Source organism: Solanum lycopersicum, chromosome 9, assembly GCF_036512215.1.
Source record: "Solanum lycopersicum chromosome 9, SLM_r2.1".
Lineage (NCBI taxonomy): Eukaryota > Viridiplantae > Streptophyta > Magnoliopsida > Solanales > Solanaceae > Solanum > Solanum lycopersicum.
The window spans coordinates 20301024-20320188 of record NC_090808.1 but is presented as its reverse complement, the minus strand read 5'-3'; the positions used below and the strand labels follow the sequence as shown (position 1 = coordinate 20320188).

The 19165-nt window shown below is 38.0% G+C and overlaps 2 protein-coding genes across 2 annotated transcripts; both read right to left on the bottom strand.

The window, feature by feature from the left end:
- Window positions 1–6595: 6595 nt before the first annotated feature.
- Window positions 6596–11197, bottom strand: LOC138338417 (uncharacterized). Its single transcript, XM_069289374.1, has 11 exons — window positions 11103–11197; window positions 10892–10957; window positions 10051–10223; window positions 9907–10002; window positions 9542–9729; window positions 8990–9196; window positions 8522–8608; window positions 7933–8218; window positions 7252–7502; window positions 6832–6972; window positions 6596–6607 (listed from the first exon to the last, which is right to left on the bottom strand). Exons 1-11 carry the CDS (start codon window positions 11195–11197, stop codon window positions 6596–6598), a joined length of 1602 nt encoding a protein of 533 aa, XP_069145475.1.
- Window positions 11198–17027: 5830 nt separating this feature from the next.
- Window positions 17028–17597, bottom strand: LOC138338416 (uncharacterized). The gene has a single exon (XM_069289373.1). It carries the CDS (start codon window positions 17595–17597, stop codon window positions 17028–17030), a length of 570 nt encoding a protein of 189 aa, XP_069145474.1.
- Between the last annotated feature and the right edge of the window lie 1568 nt (window positions 17598–19165).

Genomic DNA, 19165 nt, shown 5'->3' with positions numbered 1-19165 from the left:
TTCTTTCTACATCAACAACTTTCCTTAAGCAACCCACAAGTGTATTTAGTACAATGTATCACCTTGAAGTCACCTAAGATAGTCTTTCATAGATATACTATATCAACACAACCATATATATTCATAAAGTCGTTAGCACATCATAGAAATAAGCTTCACATAAGAAGAACCAACACCTAAGACAACCCCCACGTCACACTAGTGCAATGTGTAGGTAACATGTACCAATACTACTTACACAGAGTGTTCCTTAAGAAGTCAACCTAGACTAGACATAACATACTCAACAAGTCATAACACCTTCATTTATCACTAGACATAAGACCACATACTTCATAGCATCATATAAGGACTCGTCCCTTATTACAACCTTAACAATAACTCATTTAGTTCATATCATAGATAAACCACCGACATAACCCCTTCACAAGCTTACTTGTGCAATTTACACATGGAGTCCCATACCCCCACATGTACTAAGTAAACTCACTTAGAAGACATAAGTGTAACTCACAAGCATAATCATATTTCATGTCTTGACATAGCAAAGTCACTTTAACATGAATTCATTCATAACATAAGTCTTCATTTCATAACAATACTAATCTTATCCTTTCTTGAAGCTCACTAGTGCAATTTATGTGTATGGTCCATAGTCCTACCTATACTAAGTAACCTCCTCAAGTAGTTATGATTAGGTCCATATTTTTATCTTAGTTCATTTCTTAACTTTTGGGAGACGTAGGAATAACCGACATAGACCATGTGAGCTGCATGGACTCCAATGTTCTACTCCCACACCCAAAAGAGAGGGTAGTGCTTGCCAATGTAGGACCTTAATACATAATAGATATTCTAGTGTATCCACTAAGCTAAAACCTATGGGCACGTAGTTATGGAACATAGAGATTGATACTAGAAACATTGACTTGCTAGCGTGGAGGTTTCCATCTCATGAGAAAACATCTATGTTGAAAACCGGGACATGCTAAATGTGAAAGTTTTCTTGTGGGAAGGAGATTTACTAAACGTGAAGCTCCTACTCTCATTTGTTATGTTCAATCGGTGCTAAGATTAAACTCCCCTTTTAGACATATTTAAACCTTTAGTACATTAGTTCATAAAGAAGGCTTTCGGATCTTGCTCCTTCATACATCATTAGCTTGATCCTAGCATACTTTGATCACACATTTATATAGTTAGGGTCAAGCTATAAGAGTATTCATCATCATTAGCCACATAGACCACACCTAACCCTAACATGATCATCCATATATATACAACTTCATCCACACACCTACATCATGAAACTAGTGTGGAAGACTATCCATATAACTTTACATAACATCAATTCACTTAGACATGACACTAGAATCAAGGGTTACACCCATCATTTTCATAGACATGAAATCATCATATCAACTAACCTTGCATATAATACCTTCAAGTCCATGATCTCAACACATAAAGATGTTCAATAAGGTAAACACCACCACCATAAGTGGACCATACCAATCATCACAATACAATATACATTCTAAGCTAATTAAAAGAAATAGGTCAACTTACCAGACCTCCAAGATAATCATCATAGATAAATTCCAAAAATTCAGTATCAATTAACATAGATAAAATTAGGAATAAGCTATACAATATATTCAATACCATAATTGGATCATTATCTAATCAAGATCACAAGACCGATATCAAATGCTAATTTGAAAGATTAAGGAGATCATGGGTTATTCGTGGAATTTGATTGAAAATCATGTTTAGTCCATAGATTTATCACATATTCACCATTAGAATGCTTTTGTAATCATATTAACAATGAACCCATGACTGATTGAAAGATGGGATTTTTGACTTTAGGATCATGTTTGAAAAACCTTTGAAAGGACTTCTTAGATGGAAGATTAACTAAGTATTAAGGATTAACATACCTTGTATTATATAAGCCACGAAATTTGGAGAAGAATGCATAAAGAATCCACCACCAAAGCTTGGTCTTCAATGGAGGTTTTGGGGTTTCATATTTCGGTGGGAAGGTTTGATTTTGAAGAGTGAATTATAATTAGTTTTAAGGCTTATATACTAACTTAAATTACCTATATACACCTAAACTAATCGTCTTTAGTTTATTTATGAAGTGGGGTGAATTTCCCGATTCACCACTAACAAGGTAGCATGGAGCAGATAGAACTGTAAGTCCAATTGACTGAAGCTAGTGACGGGGTGTCGTCTGATCGACGAGCCATCCTTATGCTCCATCGTTTGTGATTGAGGCTTCATTTGGGGGGGGGGGCGTAACTCCCACTAAGTGTGTAGCAATACTCCCAATCGATAAGGCGTCGATCAAGGCACGGGACTTCGATGCTATGATGTCATTTGAACAATGCCAAGCCAGTCCTTGACAAGCCTTTAAGTCCTCTTCAAGGACCCATAGGGTGGTCCTTGGGGAGTCTTTCCCGGACATTTAGAAACTTAATACATCTATTTACAAGCTTGGATCCTTACCTATCAAGTTAGATCTGAAACAACACTTAGAACATAGAAAGGCACACTAGAACACAGTAGTACGTCTAAAGTCCAACTATAGAACGTCTTGGTCGTTCTTGGACACTCGACCTCCAAACCACTTCAAATCAAATATACAAGATCTAAAACACTTCTTAACATGTTACATTTTTAGGAACATGTGAGGCTCCAGACATCTTAGTTCATTTTGAGGGTGTTGACAATATCCCCCACTTTATAACACTCATCCACGAATGACACTTGAGACTTCTTAAAACACTTTCAAGGACTAAATGAACCATAGAGAAGCTGACAACGTTCAACATGTTACCACATAAGAGTCAATGCACCAAACTTACAAGGAACACCAACTTCATACTATTATGCAACTAAAAGCAACATAACAAAACATGGATTATACTCTTCCATTTTCTTTCCATGATTACATGCTTCTTCATACTCATTGCCATTTGAAGGAACTGCCTTCTCAGACTTTAGGCATGCCATTATCTCATCATAAAGTTAGACATACGATGTATTTCACTTGCACACATATGCATAATCCACACTTCAACTAATGAGAAATTAAGCAATTCACTTAGTTGCACAAAAATCATGAATCGTGTAGTTCAACTACAATCTTATGTTCTAGACAAAATATCATCAAGGTCATACATAACATTACAATGCTTAACTTATTTTTCAAGGAGGAACTACCTTCTCTTAGTCACAGACTATGCACATGACATCATAAAGTTCACATAAAAGCAATGCACAAGGGTCAATTCATTTTAAGGAGGGTTTTTTTTACCCCAAATAAAAATATGCTCATACTCTCTTCCTATGAAGTAAAGATGAAAATCACACCACAACAATAGGAAGTTATTTCATACAACTTCAGTTTCTAGCATGACACTAGCATTCATAAACGTACAACATTTTGGGAAGTTGTTACAATTAAAAGTCACATATTGATGACTTTGCATAGACATATTATCACTTCTCAAAAGTGAGCCTACAAAAATATTTTCTATGTAGTAAAAGTCATACATTTTTAAAGGGCTCATCATTCTTATTTAAAGAAAACTCAACACCTCATTATTGGGTCAAAATACCCTCATATCAAAAGTGTTATCAAGCATATTCATGTAGCCATCTCATGAAGTTAAATGCACATTTACCATATCAAGGGGCACACTAACATGAGAAATATGCAATTTGATCAAAATCCCTTTTTCATGAAATAATTAGGGCTGTGCAAAAATCGAATCAACCGATAAACTGAATAGAAAAAAATGTTATTGGTTTATAGGGTTTTTAATGGGTTTATAAAAAAAAATTATTTTCTTATTAATTCAGTATCGGTTTTTACAATTAGGTTATTGAGTAAACTGATAATACAATCAGACGATAATAATTTATTATTTTACCCTTCCTAATTATTAAATATTAAAAATTTATTAAATAATTAGAAACTATAACTATATCAAATTATTAGTACCCTACCAAGTTCAGACTAGGCCGCTTCACTAATTTTTACTATTTACACGAAACCTAAAAGTAAGGGATTCATAATTATAGCTATTTGATTTTAGTTTTAATCTTGTGGGACTATTTTATTTTAGTTTTAGTTTGAAAGTGTAGGTTGTAGCAATTGCAAGTTTGTAAATGTCTGTAATTTAATTAACATAAAAAATATCATACTATGTTTTGGTGGTAGCATGTAATTATAGCCTTCGTACTTTATTTTCTCTTATTTATACAACTTCTCGATGTCTTTCTTGTTTCACTATATCAAAACATTTTGAGAAGTGAGAAGACATATAATATTTTATGGACATTTTCTTATTGAGTAAACCGAAAAACCATAAATAATTTATACTATGTTTTGGTGGTAACATGTAATAATAGACTTTGTACTATATATTCTCTTATTGATGCAACTTCTCAATATCTTTCTTGTTTCACTATATCAAAATATTTTGAGATGTGAGAAGACATATAACTTTTTATGGACATTTTCTTATTGAGTAAACTAAAAACCGAATCGATAATAATCAAAAATCAATAAACCAAAAACAAATAAAGAACATCTTATTGGTTTGTTGTTTGTTTAGCATATTTATAAACCGAAAATGTCACGACCCAAAAATAGGTGTGATGGCACTTGTCTTATCCCACCAAAAAAAGTCAGCCTAAAACCCAATAACTAACAATGTGCGGAAGTAAATGACAATACAATAACAATTTCTAGTATGAAACCATGTTATATTAATTCAATCCCCAAAACCAAAAACCAGGTTGTCACGTGCACAAGCCTCTAATGTAAATATTATAATTGAAACAAAATAGAAGTCTAAAATGAAGTTGTCTATCAAGTAAAAACAAAGTCATAAACTGGAGTAGGAAAGTCCGCTGAGATGACAAGCAACTACCTCACAACCCTCAACAAGATGCCTCGGAAATGAAAAGAATGACAGGTGTCTCGAAGATCCGGGCTCGTAACCTTTAAAAATTTGTAGACGCAAGGGGTGAGTACCAAACCACGCGGTACCCAACAAGCAAACCTCTAAACACAAGTTAAGTGAACAAAATACGGGTGCTTCTTACACCCTATGTAAACCTCCACACTACAGCCTAACCGTTTACAGTTTAACAAATACACAACTAAATAACCACACTCTATCAGTTTACACATTCTCAATAACAACTCAATATTCAACAGTCACAAGCTTCACAGAGAAACAATCACAAGATTAGCAAAACACGTGTTCAAGTTCATCAATAATAAAATGTGCAATGCCATTAGATGCAATGTCAAGTATAATACATGTCTTTCTTAACGATACACACCTGCTGTCTCTCAGTCCGGGACCCATGGGGGACATATCTGTCCATGCATCTGTCGCGGTGTACGACACGACCCTCGATAATAGTAACCTTCATGGCGCGCGATACGTCCCTCGAAATATAATATCCATTGCGGTGCGCGATATGACCCTCAAAATGGTACATCCTTATACCACAATCATGTCTTAGATACAATGCAATTGACATGCTCAAATGAAAATGAGGAGATAACCATTTTAATAACAAAACACAATTTACAGCAAGGAATACAACACTAACAAATAAGAAACAAGTCTCCAAATCGTTCTCAACACCACACAACGAAATACACGAATTTCATACGCTTAACAAGAGTTTAGAAATCCACTTGCGTTAGCCAATCGAATAATTACTCTTGGACTTGAGCCTTCCCTTTCCGTTGAGCTTCTGAACCAATGGAATCTTTCAAGTATATATTCACAACAAGGTTTCATAACTAACAACACTCACACTTTTATGTGTTTAACTTTGACATAAAAATACACCCCAAATTTATAACCAAGTTTGTAATTCTTGATGTCAATTAAAATTTCCACTACCATAGTTTTCAAGTTTCAAGTTTAGAATTGCATCCCAAATTTTTTCAACGTCATATTTTAAATGGTACTCACAAAATTTTATTAAAGTAGTATTTAAATTACATACCAATATATCAAGAATTGAACCATAGTATAATAACTAATATTCTGAAATTTACGCTTAATGATGCCATTAGGTATTCTGCATTATGTTTTTTTGTTCTTTTTTTATTTATTTTTCAACCCACTAATTATTGGCTCATTATGAACCAATCATTGACCCACTAATGATTGGCTCATCATGAACCAATCATTGATCCACCTCAAATGGCTTCTTTTTCTTTATTTTTCACGTGATTTTTCTGTTCATTTTTTTACATGCAATCTGCTTTCATTGTTATACACATATATATAAAATTAACTATATAATATTGATATGTATGCACATGTATGTGCAGAAAATAAGAACTAAAGGAAAAGAAACTTACCTTAAGCCGTTCGTAGCCGCAAGTGCAGAGAAACCCTTCGCCCTTTTTTTTCTTTTCCTTATTTCTTTTTCTGAATTATTTATGTACTAAAAGTGGTAAAACTTTACCCATTTTTTTAATTAAAAAGTCTAAAGGGTATAAGGTCTTAAATTTTTTTATCACTTTAGCCCATTAACTATTAATTTAATCAATAATCTACAATTATTCATCCATTATTTAACTCAAGTTAAGCAAATATTTAAAATTTCAAAAAATGACCTTACGGGTCATTACATTATCCACCACTAAAAATCATGTTTGTCCTCGAACATAAAGTAAAAGAAAGTACCTGAAGCTTCAAAAAGTTGAGGATATCTGGCACGTATGTCAGACTCAGTCTCCCAAGTTGCCTCTCCCATTGATCGGTGCTTCCATTGCACCTTCACTGAAGCAATCTCTTTGGTCCTAAGCTTTCGAATTTGCCTATCCAAAATAGCTATAGGCTCCTTCTCAAATGCAAAGTCTGGACCCAACTCCACAGAGTCAAGTGAAAGCACATGAGATTCATCCGGAATATACTTCTGAAGCATAGAGACATGTAAAATAGGATGAACTGCCGACAAACCAGGTGGCAAGGCCAACTATTAGGCCACCTCTCCCACTCGGCTAAAAATCTCAATAGGTCCAATGAACGTAGGGCTAAGCTTGCCCTTCTTTCCAAACCTCATCACACCCTTCATGGGTGATACTCGGAGCCAAACATGATCACCCTCCATAAACACCAAGGCTCTAACTCTCCGGTCTGCATAACTCTTCTGTCGACTCGAAGCTGTCAATAATCTATATTGAATCATACGGACTTTCTCCATAGCATCTCTCAGCAAGTCTGTATCAAAAGAGTCCATCTCCATGGAATCAAACCAACCAATCGGAGACCTACACCGCCTTCCATACAACGCCTCAAATGGGGCCATCTGGATAATAGAGTGGTAACTGTTATTATAGGCAAACTCCGCTAATGGTAAATGTTGATCCCATCTAGCACAAAAACCGATCACACACGCTCGAAGCATATCTTCCAATACCTGAATGGTCCGCTCAGATTGACCATCTGTTTGAGGGTGAAATGCCGTACTCATATCTAACTGAGTACCCAGACCATGTTGTAATGCCTTCCAGAAATGAGAAGTAAATAGTGATCCTCGATCTGATATGATAGAAATAGGAACTCCATGTAGTCGAACAATCTGACTAATATATAGCTCGGCTAACTTTTCTGCCGTATATTTCACCCGAACCGGAATGAAGTGGGCAGACTTGGTCAGCCGAAAACAACCCAAATAGTGTCATAACCACCCACTGTGGTAGGCAAACCCGTAACAAAGTCCATAGTAATCCGCACCCACTTCCAAGTAGGAATTGTATCCTCTGAGATACACCCCCGGGACGCTGGTGCTCACACATGACCTGCTGGCAAGTCAAACACCTCGAAACAAAGCCTGAAATATCTCTCTTCATCCCACACCACTAATAATGCTGACTCGGATAATGATACATCTTCGCCGCTCCCGCATGGATGGAATACCGAGAACAATGGGCCTCCTCAAGAATCAATCTAATCAAATCGCCTGTCCTGGGAACACAAATTCTGCCTCCGATCCGCAATACACCATCAGAATCAAGGACAACCTCCTTATCTTCTCCTCTCAATACTTTGTCTCGAATGAGACATAATTTTTCATCATCAAACTGGTGTGCACGGATTTGCTCGACTAAAGAAGACCGAGCCTCAATAAAAGCAATCATCCCATCACTCTCTTCTGAAATCTGCAAGCGGACAAGATTTTTAGCTAATATCTACACATCTCTAGCCAATGGTCGCTCCATAATACTAAGCGGTACAAGACTCCCCATGCTAGGAGTCTTCCAACTCAGAGCATCGGCCACAACATTGGCCTTTTCTGGATGATACATTATGGTTACATCATAGTCCTTCAGCAACTCAAGCCATCTCTATTGCCTCAAGTTCAAATCCCTCTGGCTAAAGATATAGTGAAGACTCTGATGATCAGTGAAGATCTCACAATGCACCCCATACAAATAATGACGCCATAACTTAAGTACAAATACCATAGCCGCCAACTTCAAATCATGAGTAGGGTAGTTCTTCTCATGGGATTTCAACTGCCTAGAAGCATAAGCAATCACTTTCCCCTTCTGCATCAACACACCACCCAAACCAACTCCTGAAGCATCACAATACACAGTAAAGTCTACACCCTCCTCAGGTAGAGTCAACATAGGAGAAGAAGTCAACAAAATCTTGAGCTTTTGAAAGCTCCCCTCACACTTATCAGACCACTGAAAACTCACATCATGTCGAGTCAATCTAGTCAATGGAGCTGCCATAATAGAGAAACTCTGAACAAATCGTCGATAATAGCCTGCCAATCCCACAAAACTCCTAATCTAAGTAGGTGAAGTAGGTCGCGCCCAGCCTCTAATTGCCTCAATCTTGGCATACAACTTCTCTTCTCTCAACCTCTGAAGTACAATCCTCAGGTGTCGGACATGGTCGTCCTCAGTCTTAGATTAAACCAAGATGTCATCGATGAAAACAATCACAAAAGAATCATGGTATGGTCGAAACACCCCATTCATCAACTGCATGAATGCTGCAGGGGCATTAGTCAATCCGAAGGACATCACTGGAAACTCATAACGCCCATACCGGGTCCGAAAAGCTGTCTTAGGGATATCTGATGCCCTAATCTTCAACTGATGATACCTAGACCTCAAATCAATCTTAGAGAACAATGATGCTCCATGTAACTGATCAAATAAGTCATCAATACGCGGAAGAAGATACTTATTCTTAACTGTTACCTTGTTCAACTGTCTGTAATCAATACACATTCTCATAGTCCCATCCTTCTTCTTCACAAACAATACAAGGGCACCCCAAGGTGATACACTAGGGCGAATAAAACCCTTACTCAATAAATCTTGCAACTAATCCTTCCATTCTTTCTACTCTGTTGGGGCCATACGATATGGAGGTATAGAAATAGGCTTAGTGCCCGACTCCAAATCAATAGCAAAATCGATATCCCTATCGGGAGGAACACCTGGAAGATTAGAAGGAAATACATCAAGAAACTCCTGAACCACAGGAACAGAGTCCATGGAAGGTGGTTCAACACTAGTATCCTGAATAAACGCTAAGTAAGACAAACACTCCCTCTCCATCAATCTCTGAGCACAGATAAAAGAGATAACCTTGGTAGGATAAGAACCACTAATACTCTTCCACTCAACCCTCGGAACACCAGGCATTGCTAAAGTCACAGTCTTAGCATTACAATCAAGGACAACATGATAAAAAGAAAGCCAATCCATACCCAAGATAACATCAAAGTCTACCATCCCCAGAATTATTAAGTCTACCCAAGTGTCACACCAAGCCAATGAAATAAGACAGGATCGATACACTCGATCCACCACTAATGGCTTACCCACGAGTGTAGAAACACGAATAGGTACAGTCATGCCATCACATATCATATCAAATTTAGCAGCAAAATACGTAGACACATAAGAGAATGTAGAACCTGGATAAAACAACACAAACGCAGGTCGATGGCATACTGGGATGATACCTGTAATAAAAGCATCAGAGGTCTCCGCCTCAGGTCTTCCGGGGAAAGCATAGCAGTGGTCTCCTCGTCCACCTCCATCCTGCGTGATACCTCTACCCCTACCACTACTAGAAACTCTATAACCTCTACCTGACTGAACTCTGCCACGACCTCTACCCTGTGGTGCTGGTGGTCTAGTCTGGAATGAAGAATTAGGTCGAGGCCCACCACGACCCCTTTGTGAATTACACTGCCGCATTAGATGATCGGGATCTCCACAAGTAAAACAAAATCTCTAACCTGGAAAATGTTGTGTGGACCCTGAAAACCCACTATAATTTCCTCGCCCCGTAGGTCGCTGCTGTGAACTGTATGAGCTCTGACCCGGGCTATAAGAACCCCTAGATGTCTGGCTACCCTCAAATGTCGGCATAGATGCATGAATAGGTCCCCGCTTCTGAAAAGAAGCACTCACTCTCTGTGATCCCCTACCTCCAGATGAGGCACCATGAAACTGGCCTTATATACGTGCCCTTTTAGGGTCCCCAAACTCCTCTCTCTCCATCAATTCTGCCTCTTTGGCGGCGCTCACAATGGACTGGAAAGAAGCTCCCTCCCTAGATGCCCGAAACACAGCTGACCCGATAGAGAAAGTCAATCCCCTCACAAATTTGTGGATCCTCTCTGTCTCATTTTAAAAAATGGCCAACGCATGCCTAGACAACTGGCAAAAACACGCCTCATACTCAGTAACCGATTAACCATCCTCTCTTAAACTCTCAAACCTCAAGCGACTCTCCTCTCTCACGCTCCATGGGATAAAACGATCTTGGAATGCGCTAGCAAAATACTCCCAAGTCACTGGAGGAGATCTAACTGGCAAACATCCCGAATAAGTCCACCACCAGTCTCCCGCCGGTCCAGGAAACTGGAGTGTAACATATCAAACCCCATGTGACTCAGCTAATCCAACCACCTCTAGTAGCTCTCGACAGGTAGTTAGAAACTCATGAGCGTCCTCGCTCTTCCTACCCTGAAACTGAGGTGGGTCCATCTTTCAAAATCTCTCATACCTACGTTGCTCATCCTCTGTCAGAACAACAATCAATGCAACTTGATCCCCAACTGCTGGTGCAACATCATTCTGAACCGCGGGATACGTCTCCATTATGATCCTTGAGACTCTACGTAGACTCGGCTTGTATACACATGAGACCTATGAAACTGGGGCTCTGATGCCATTTTCTCACGACCCAAAAATTGGTGTGATGGCACTTGTCTTATCCCACAAAGACAACTCAGCCTAAAACCCAATATCTAACAAAGTGCAGAAGTAAATGACAATCCACCAACAATTTCTAGTATGAAATCAAGTAATATTATTTCAATCCCCAAAACAAGGTTGTCACGTGCACAAGCCTCTAATGTAAATATTAGAATTGAAACAAAATAGAAGTCTAAAATGAAGTTGTCTTTCAAGTAAAAACAAAGTCATAAACTGGAGTAGGAAAGTCCACTGAGATGACAAGCAGCTACCTTACAACCCTCCACAAGATGCCTCAGAAACGAAAGGAATGACAGGTGTCACGATGATCCGGGCTCATAACCTGCAAAAAATTGTAGACGCAAGGGGTGAGTACCAAACCACGCGGTACCCAACAACCAACCTCTAAACACAAGTTAAGTGAACAAAATAAGGGTACTTCTTACACCCTATCTAAACCTCCACACTACAGCCTAACAGTTTACAGTTTACCAAATACACAACTCAATAACCACACTCTATCAGTTTACACATTCTCAATAACAACTCAATATTCAACAGTCACAAGCTTCACAGAGAAACAATCACAAGATTAGCAAAACACGTGTTCAAGTTCATCAATAATAAAATGTGCAATTCCATTAGATGCAATGTCAAGTATAATGATGCATGTCTTTCTTAACGATACACACCCGCTGTCTCTTAGTACGGGACCCCTGGGGGACATATCTGTCCATGCATCTATTGCGGCGTACGACACGACCCTCGATAATAGTAACCTTCACGGTGCGCGATACGTCCCTCGAAATATAATATCCATCGCGGCGCGTGATACGACCCTCGAAATGATACATCCTTATACCACAATCATGTCTCAGATAAAATGCAATTGACATGCTCATATGAAAATGAGGAGATAGCCATTTTAATAACAAAACACAATTTACAGCAAGGAATACAACACTAACAAATAAGCAACAAGTCTCCAAATCGTTCTCAACACCACACAAGGAAATACACGAATTTCATACGCTTAACAAGAGTTCAGAAATCCACTTGCCTTAGCCAATCGAATAATTACTCTTGGACTTGAGCCTTCCCTTTCCGTTGAGCTTCTGAACTAATGGAATCTATTCAAGTATATATTCACAACAAAGTTTCAGAACTAATAACACTCACACTTTTATGTGTTTAACTTTGACCTAAAAATACACCCCAAATTTATAATCAAGTTTGTAATTCATGATGTCAATTAAAATTTCCACTAACATAGTTTTCAAGTTTCAAGTTTAGAATTGCATCCCAAATTTTTCCAACGTCATAATTTAAATGGTACTCACAAAGTTTTATTCATCTAGTATTTAAATTACATACCAATAAATCAAGACTTGAACCATAATATAATAACTAATATTCTGAAATTTACGCCTAATGATGCCATTACATATGTTTTTTTTGTTCTTTTTTTTATTTTTCAACCCACTAATGATTGGCTCATTATGAACCAATCATTGACCCACTAATGATTGGCTCATCATGAACCAATCGTTGATCCACCTCAAATGGTTTCTTTTTCTTTACTGTTCACGTGATTTTTCTGTTCATTTTTTTACATGCAATCTGCTTTCATTGTTATACACATATATATAAAATTAACTATATAATATTGATATGTATGCTCATGTATGTGCAGAAAATAAGAAACTAAAGGAAAAGAAACTTACCTTAAGCCATTCGTAGCCGCAAGTGCAGAGAAACCCTTCGCCCCTTTTTTTTCTTTTCCTTATTTCTTTTTCTTAATTATTTATGTACTAAAAGTGGTAAAACTTTACCCAGTTTTTTTATTAAATAGTCTAAAGTGTATAAGGTCTTAAAATTTTTATCACTTTAGCCCATTAACTATTAATTTAATCAATAATCTACAATTATTCATCCATTAATTAACTCAAGTTAAGCAAATATTCAAAATTTCCAAAAATGACCTTCCGGGTCATTACAGAAAATAGATAGATTGAACCGATAATGCATAAAATCAAACCGAACCGACTGATGCACACCCTTAGAAACAATGACCTTTCATAACATGGAAAACATAGTGCCATTCAAGACATGCATAACATATGGGGAACATGCAACTCATACTCATATGCAAGACTCCCACATAAATAAGCTACTTAGGAACTTTTTTATTTCAATCTTGACTAGGAATAGAAGGAAAAGATAAGGATATCTACCACCTTACTACTCACATCATCATGCCCCACTTAGGGTAAACACCTTTAAGAGAAACTTATCTCCTCCAAGAGAACTTGGACTTATCACTCTTTCCAGTCAAGCAATTCAAGGGACCACAAATGAGTAGCTAGATTATTGTACCCTTCCATAACCATCACTCGAAGTGATTCTTAACCTAGGGAAGTTCAAGGGAACTCAAAGTAGGATTGTTACGACATTCATAACCTGACAATCTAGGCACATATCCCCCACTTGGGGTAAGCCTAATCAATTATTAATAACCTCATGCCTTATACATCAGGTCAGGGCAAGTCAAGACCAGACCTACAATGGTCATCACCTTTGGTGGAAACTTCCAACCAACCATGCCTAGATACATCCAAGAGCATCCACAAATTTACATCCTTAATATAAATCTTAGAATTCAACTAACCACTTAAAAGTAGGTCAACATCAATTCTCTCCTTCTCTTTGAGAATTGAGGGCTACATACTACCCTCTAAGTCACTTTAGGGAAAAAACATAATCCCAGCTCATGGAATCAAAACCCTTTCTCCCTTTTTCTCCACTCAAAAGGAAAAAGGGACTCAGGACAACCGATACACTTTTTCAACATAGAAACATGGAAAATCGGATCAACCAAAGCCAATTCACTAGGAAGTTTCAATTCATAGGCAACCTTATTAACCCTTTGCAAGATTATTTTATAGGGACCCACATAACGAGTATTCAACTTCCCTTTCTTTCCAAATCTAACCACCCCTTGAATATGTGAAATTTTCAAATACACCTTGTCACCTTCTTGAAATACCAAATCCCTTCTCCAATGATCGGCATAAGACTTTTGCCGACTATAGGCCATTTGTAACAGATTTCCTATGATATGAAACTTTTACATAGTCTTATAGATCAACTTGGGACCAAGAAGCGATGGCTCACCCACTTCAAACCATCCAATAGGAGACCTATACCTCCTACCATACAAGGCTTCATAGGTAGACATGGAAATGGATGAGCAAAAACTATTATTATAGACAAACTCCACCAAAGGTATACGTTTATACAAATTCCCTTTAAAATCAATAATGCATGTCCTAAGCAAATGTTTAAGGGTTTGTATCGTATGCTCCGCTTGACCATCTGTTTGAGGATTAAAATCGGTGCTCAACTTCATTATAGTACCCAACCCTTTTTTGAATGACCTCCAAAATCAAGATGTAAATTCTGTGCCCTGACCCGACATGATGGATAACGGAATGCCATGGCAGCAAAAAATCTCATCTAGGAAGATTCTTGCATAATCCTTTGCCGAATATGCAGACTGACGGTAATAGAGTGAGAGGACATAGTCAATCAATCCACAACCACTTATATGGAATCATATGACTTTTGAGTTCGAGGTAAACTTACTCCAAAGTCCATATTTATATCTTCAAACTTCCAAGTAGGAATTCGGATCTCTTGTAGTAAGACACTCGACTTTAAGTGTTTGGCCTTTACTTGTTGGAGATTCGAACACATAGAGACAAACTCCGCTATATCCCTTCTTAGACCTTCCCACCAATATATCTCCCTTAGGTCATGGTACATTTTTGTCGACCCCAGATGAATTGAGTAGCGAGACCCATTTGCTTCTTCTAGGATCTGATCCCTCAACCCATCTACATCGGGAACACATAATCTCCCTTGGTACCTTAACACACCATCCCCCCTAAGAAGAATGATTAATTCTACTTGACGATAACCGATTATTTCAACTCTATTAAGGCTATATCAAGTTGTTATTGTTTTGACTTAACCTCAACCACTAACGTGACTCGCAGTTATGATGAGCTATAGCACCCCCATCTGGAGAAATCTCCAATCTCACCCCCATCCTAGCAAACCTATGTACTTCCCTTGCTAGGTCCTTCTTGGCTTCATCAAGATAGGATACACTACCCATAGTCATACAACTTAGGGCATCCACAAATACATTAGCCTTCTCAGGGTGATAAAGGACACTCATATCATAATCTTTCAACAATTCTAGCCACCTTCTTTGTCAGAGAATCAACTCATTCTGGTTAAAAAAGTATTGGAGACTCTTACGATCGGTAAAGACATCAACATGAACACCGTACAAGTAATGCCTCCAAATTTTCAAAGCAAACAACACAGCCTCTAAATCAAGGTCATGAGTGAGATAGTTTCTCTCATGACCTTAAATTGCCTAGAGGCATAGGCTATATAACCTTCCCCTGTTGCACAAGCACACACCCAAACCTCACTTGGGATGCGTAACAATACTCTACAAAACCATTTGTACCTTTCGTTAAAGTCAACACCAGAGCGAAAGTAAGCCTATCTTTCAATAATTGGAACCTTTTCTGACACGCCTTCGACCACTCAAACTTCTCACTATTTTGGGTCAAAGCAGTCAAAAGAGACCCAATAGATGCAAAACCATCTTTGAACCTTCGATAATAACCCGCTAGACCCAAGAAACTCCTAATGTTGGTTGGAGTTAATGGTCTACGCCAATTTTTCACTACTTCGATTTTCCTTGGGTATACCTCATCTCCCTTACTAGAGATAATGTTCCCAAGAAATATCAACGACCTCAACCAAAACTCCCACTTACTATATTTGGCATACAATTGACGTTCTCTAAGAGTTTGCAATACCACTCTCAAATGACCTATATGTTCACCCTTATTCTTTGAATATACCAAGATATCGTTAATGAAGACAATGACAAATGAATCTAGGTAATTTCAAAACACTCTATTCATTAGGTCCATAAACGCAGCTGGAGCACTGGTGCGATCAACAAACATGACCATGAACTCATAGTTCCCATACCTAGTTCGAAAGGGCGTATTTGGTACATCCTCACCTCTTACCCTAAGTTGGTGATACCCCGATCTCAAGTCAATTTTTGAAAAGTAACTCGCCCATTGGAATTGATCAAACAAGTCGTCAATCTGAGGGAGGAGGGTACTTATTCTTAATGGTGACCTTGTTGAGTTGGCGGTAATCAATACACATTACAAGAACCCATATTTCTTCTTCATAAACAAAACCGGAGCACCCCACGGAGAAATACTAGGCCTTATAAAAGCCTTATGTAGTAAATCCTTGAGTTAAGCCTTCAACTCCTTCAACTCAGCCGGAGCCATCTTATTAGGAGGAATTAATATGGGATTTGTATCCGGCATCAAATCAATGCCAAAGTAAATCTATCGTTCGAGAGGAATAACGGGAAGGTCATTATGGAAGACCTCTGTAAACTCACTCACTACGGGTACTGACTCGATGGGAGGAACTTCGGATTCTAGATCTTGGACTCTTACTATATAGTAGAGACAAACTTTTGAGATCATTTTGCATGCTTTTATTCAAGAAATAATACAACCTCTAGGGATAGAACCCGCTTCCACTCAACAACGGGTTCATTTGGGAAGTTAAACCTCACCACTCTTGTCCTACAATTAATGCATGCGAAACATGCATGCAACTAATCCATACCAAATATAATATCAAAATCAAGCATATCGAGTTCTACTAGATCAACAAAAGAAACTCTATTGGGCAACATTATTGGACAATTTCTATACACCCTTTTTGCAATAACCGACTCATCCACTGGAGTAGACACTATAAATGGTTCATGCAAAATATCAGGTAAAATATCAAAATTTTTAGCTACTAGAGGTGTAACAAATGATAAAGTAGCACCGGGATCAAGTAAGGAATATACATCCGGAGAGAAAACTTTCAACATACCGGTTACCAAGTCGGGAGAAGTCTCTTGCTCACCCCTAGAGCGGAGAGTATAGAAGCGGTTCTTTTTTGGATCATCACTAGAACCACTTGCTTGAGCTTGAAAACTACCCTTGTTTTGACTATTCAAGTTAGGAAAACCTCTCATCTTGTGACCACTATTTTCACAACTAAAGTCAATCCCCGTTCCTACCAAGCACTCACCAAGATGGCGCTTTCCACACTTAGCACAAGTAGGCTTCTCATTTGGTGAATTAGTGCCTTTTCCCCTCTTTAATTTAGGGTTAGACACCCTATCACCCATAGGTTTTTGAAATTTATAAAGGACTCTATTAGAAACCCGCTTCTAATCTAGGCTTGTCTTGTATTTCAAGCTTATTCTTTGAAGAACAACCATCATATGACCTTGCTCTCTTAGCATCTCTAATTTTTTCGCTTAGCCCTTGCCTCTTCAATCCTTCTTGCATGCACCATAAGATGGGAAATATTCATGTTGTCATGTAGCATGGCCGATTGGTACTCCTCTTGTAAGTCCTTCAACACCCTCGACATAAAATGACTCATTCTCTAGGATTGGAGACCAGAGAAAGAGCACATTTAGACAACTTAGTGAATTCCAAAGGGTACTCATGGATACTCCGTCCTCCTTGGCAAAGATTGACGAATTCCACCACTTTTTCCTCCGTAATATCCCTAGGTAAGAATCGATCTAGAAAACCAACCTTAAAGATCTCCCAAGTCATTGAATTACCACTCAAACGCATATTATCCCTCCATTGTATGTACCAAGTTTGAGCCACATTTTTGAGTTGGTATGTGGCCAACTAGGCCTTTTCACTTTAATACACCGCCATAGCATATAGTATCATATAGACCTCATCGATGAATTCTTGGGGCTATTCATTAGACCAATAGAATGTAGGAGGATTCATTCGAGTGAAGTCCCTTAGACAGGAAGCCATAGTAGTGACTTGTTGATGAGGACGCAGAACAATCTCTAGATTGGCTTGGGCCTTCATAGCTTGAGCTTGAACCGTCGCAGCTTGTGCTTGAGTAGTAATGGCTTGAGAAATTTGAGCAACAATACCCCTCATCTCAGCCTCCGTCATTGGTAGAGGGTTAGGTGGGACTTGGTCAACATTAGCATTTTCCTCAAGAGGAGGAACTTGGTCACCACAGGGAGGATCTCCCGCATTAGTAACTTCCTCCTCAAGTCTTTGAACCATATTCCTTCTAGTATTTATGAATCCTATAATCACAACAATAGGTTTAGATGTAAAAGCACACATAAGTATACTCTATTGGCACGATATAAGATTTCCAAGAAAGAAAGTGATTCCTAAGGATCATATAGGTTCCTACTCATAAGTGTGGCGCACTTCACAATTATGAATACAAACCTACATAGGCGTGATAGAGAGAGAGACATAACTCAACTATATCCAACCTCATGCTTTGATACCAAGTTTGTCACATCCGGGTTTATCCCTCTAGATGTATCCATCATCGTCTTCTTTTTTAAGGACTAAGACTAGCCTTTTAGTCTCATATCAGTACATTAATAGGTTGAAAAATGCGGAAAAATTTAAATTTTTTGTTATAACTACTTGGAGGTTTACATAGTCCTATACATACATATAAAATATATTCATATCGAGTATACATAGACTATACGTATAGGAAGGTTAAATAGCCTTCTACTTTTATTGCACATACAAATTTATAAAATATAGAAATAGTCTCAACGATTGTCTTATCCCATACCATCTAAACAATTATTACAATATGGGCATAATCCTTACGTCAATCCAACAAGACCTCGTATAAGTCATAAAAAAGTAAAGTACTCAATTGAAAAGGAAAGAATTGAAA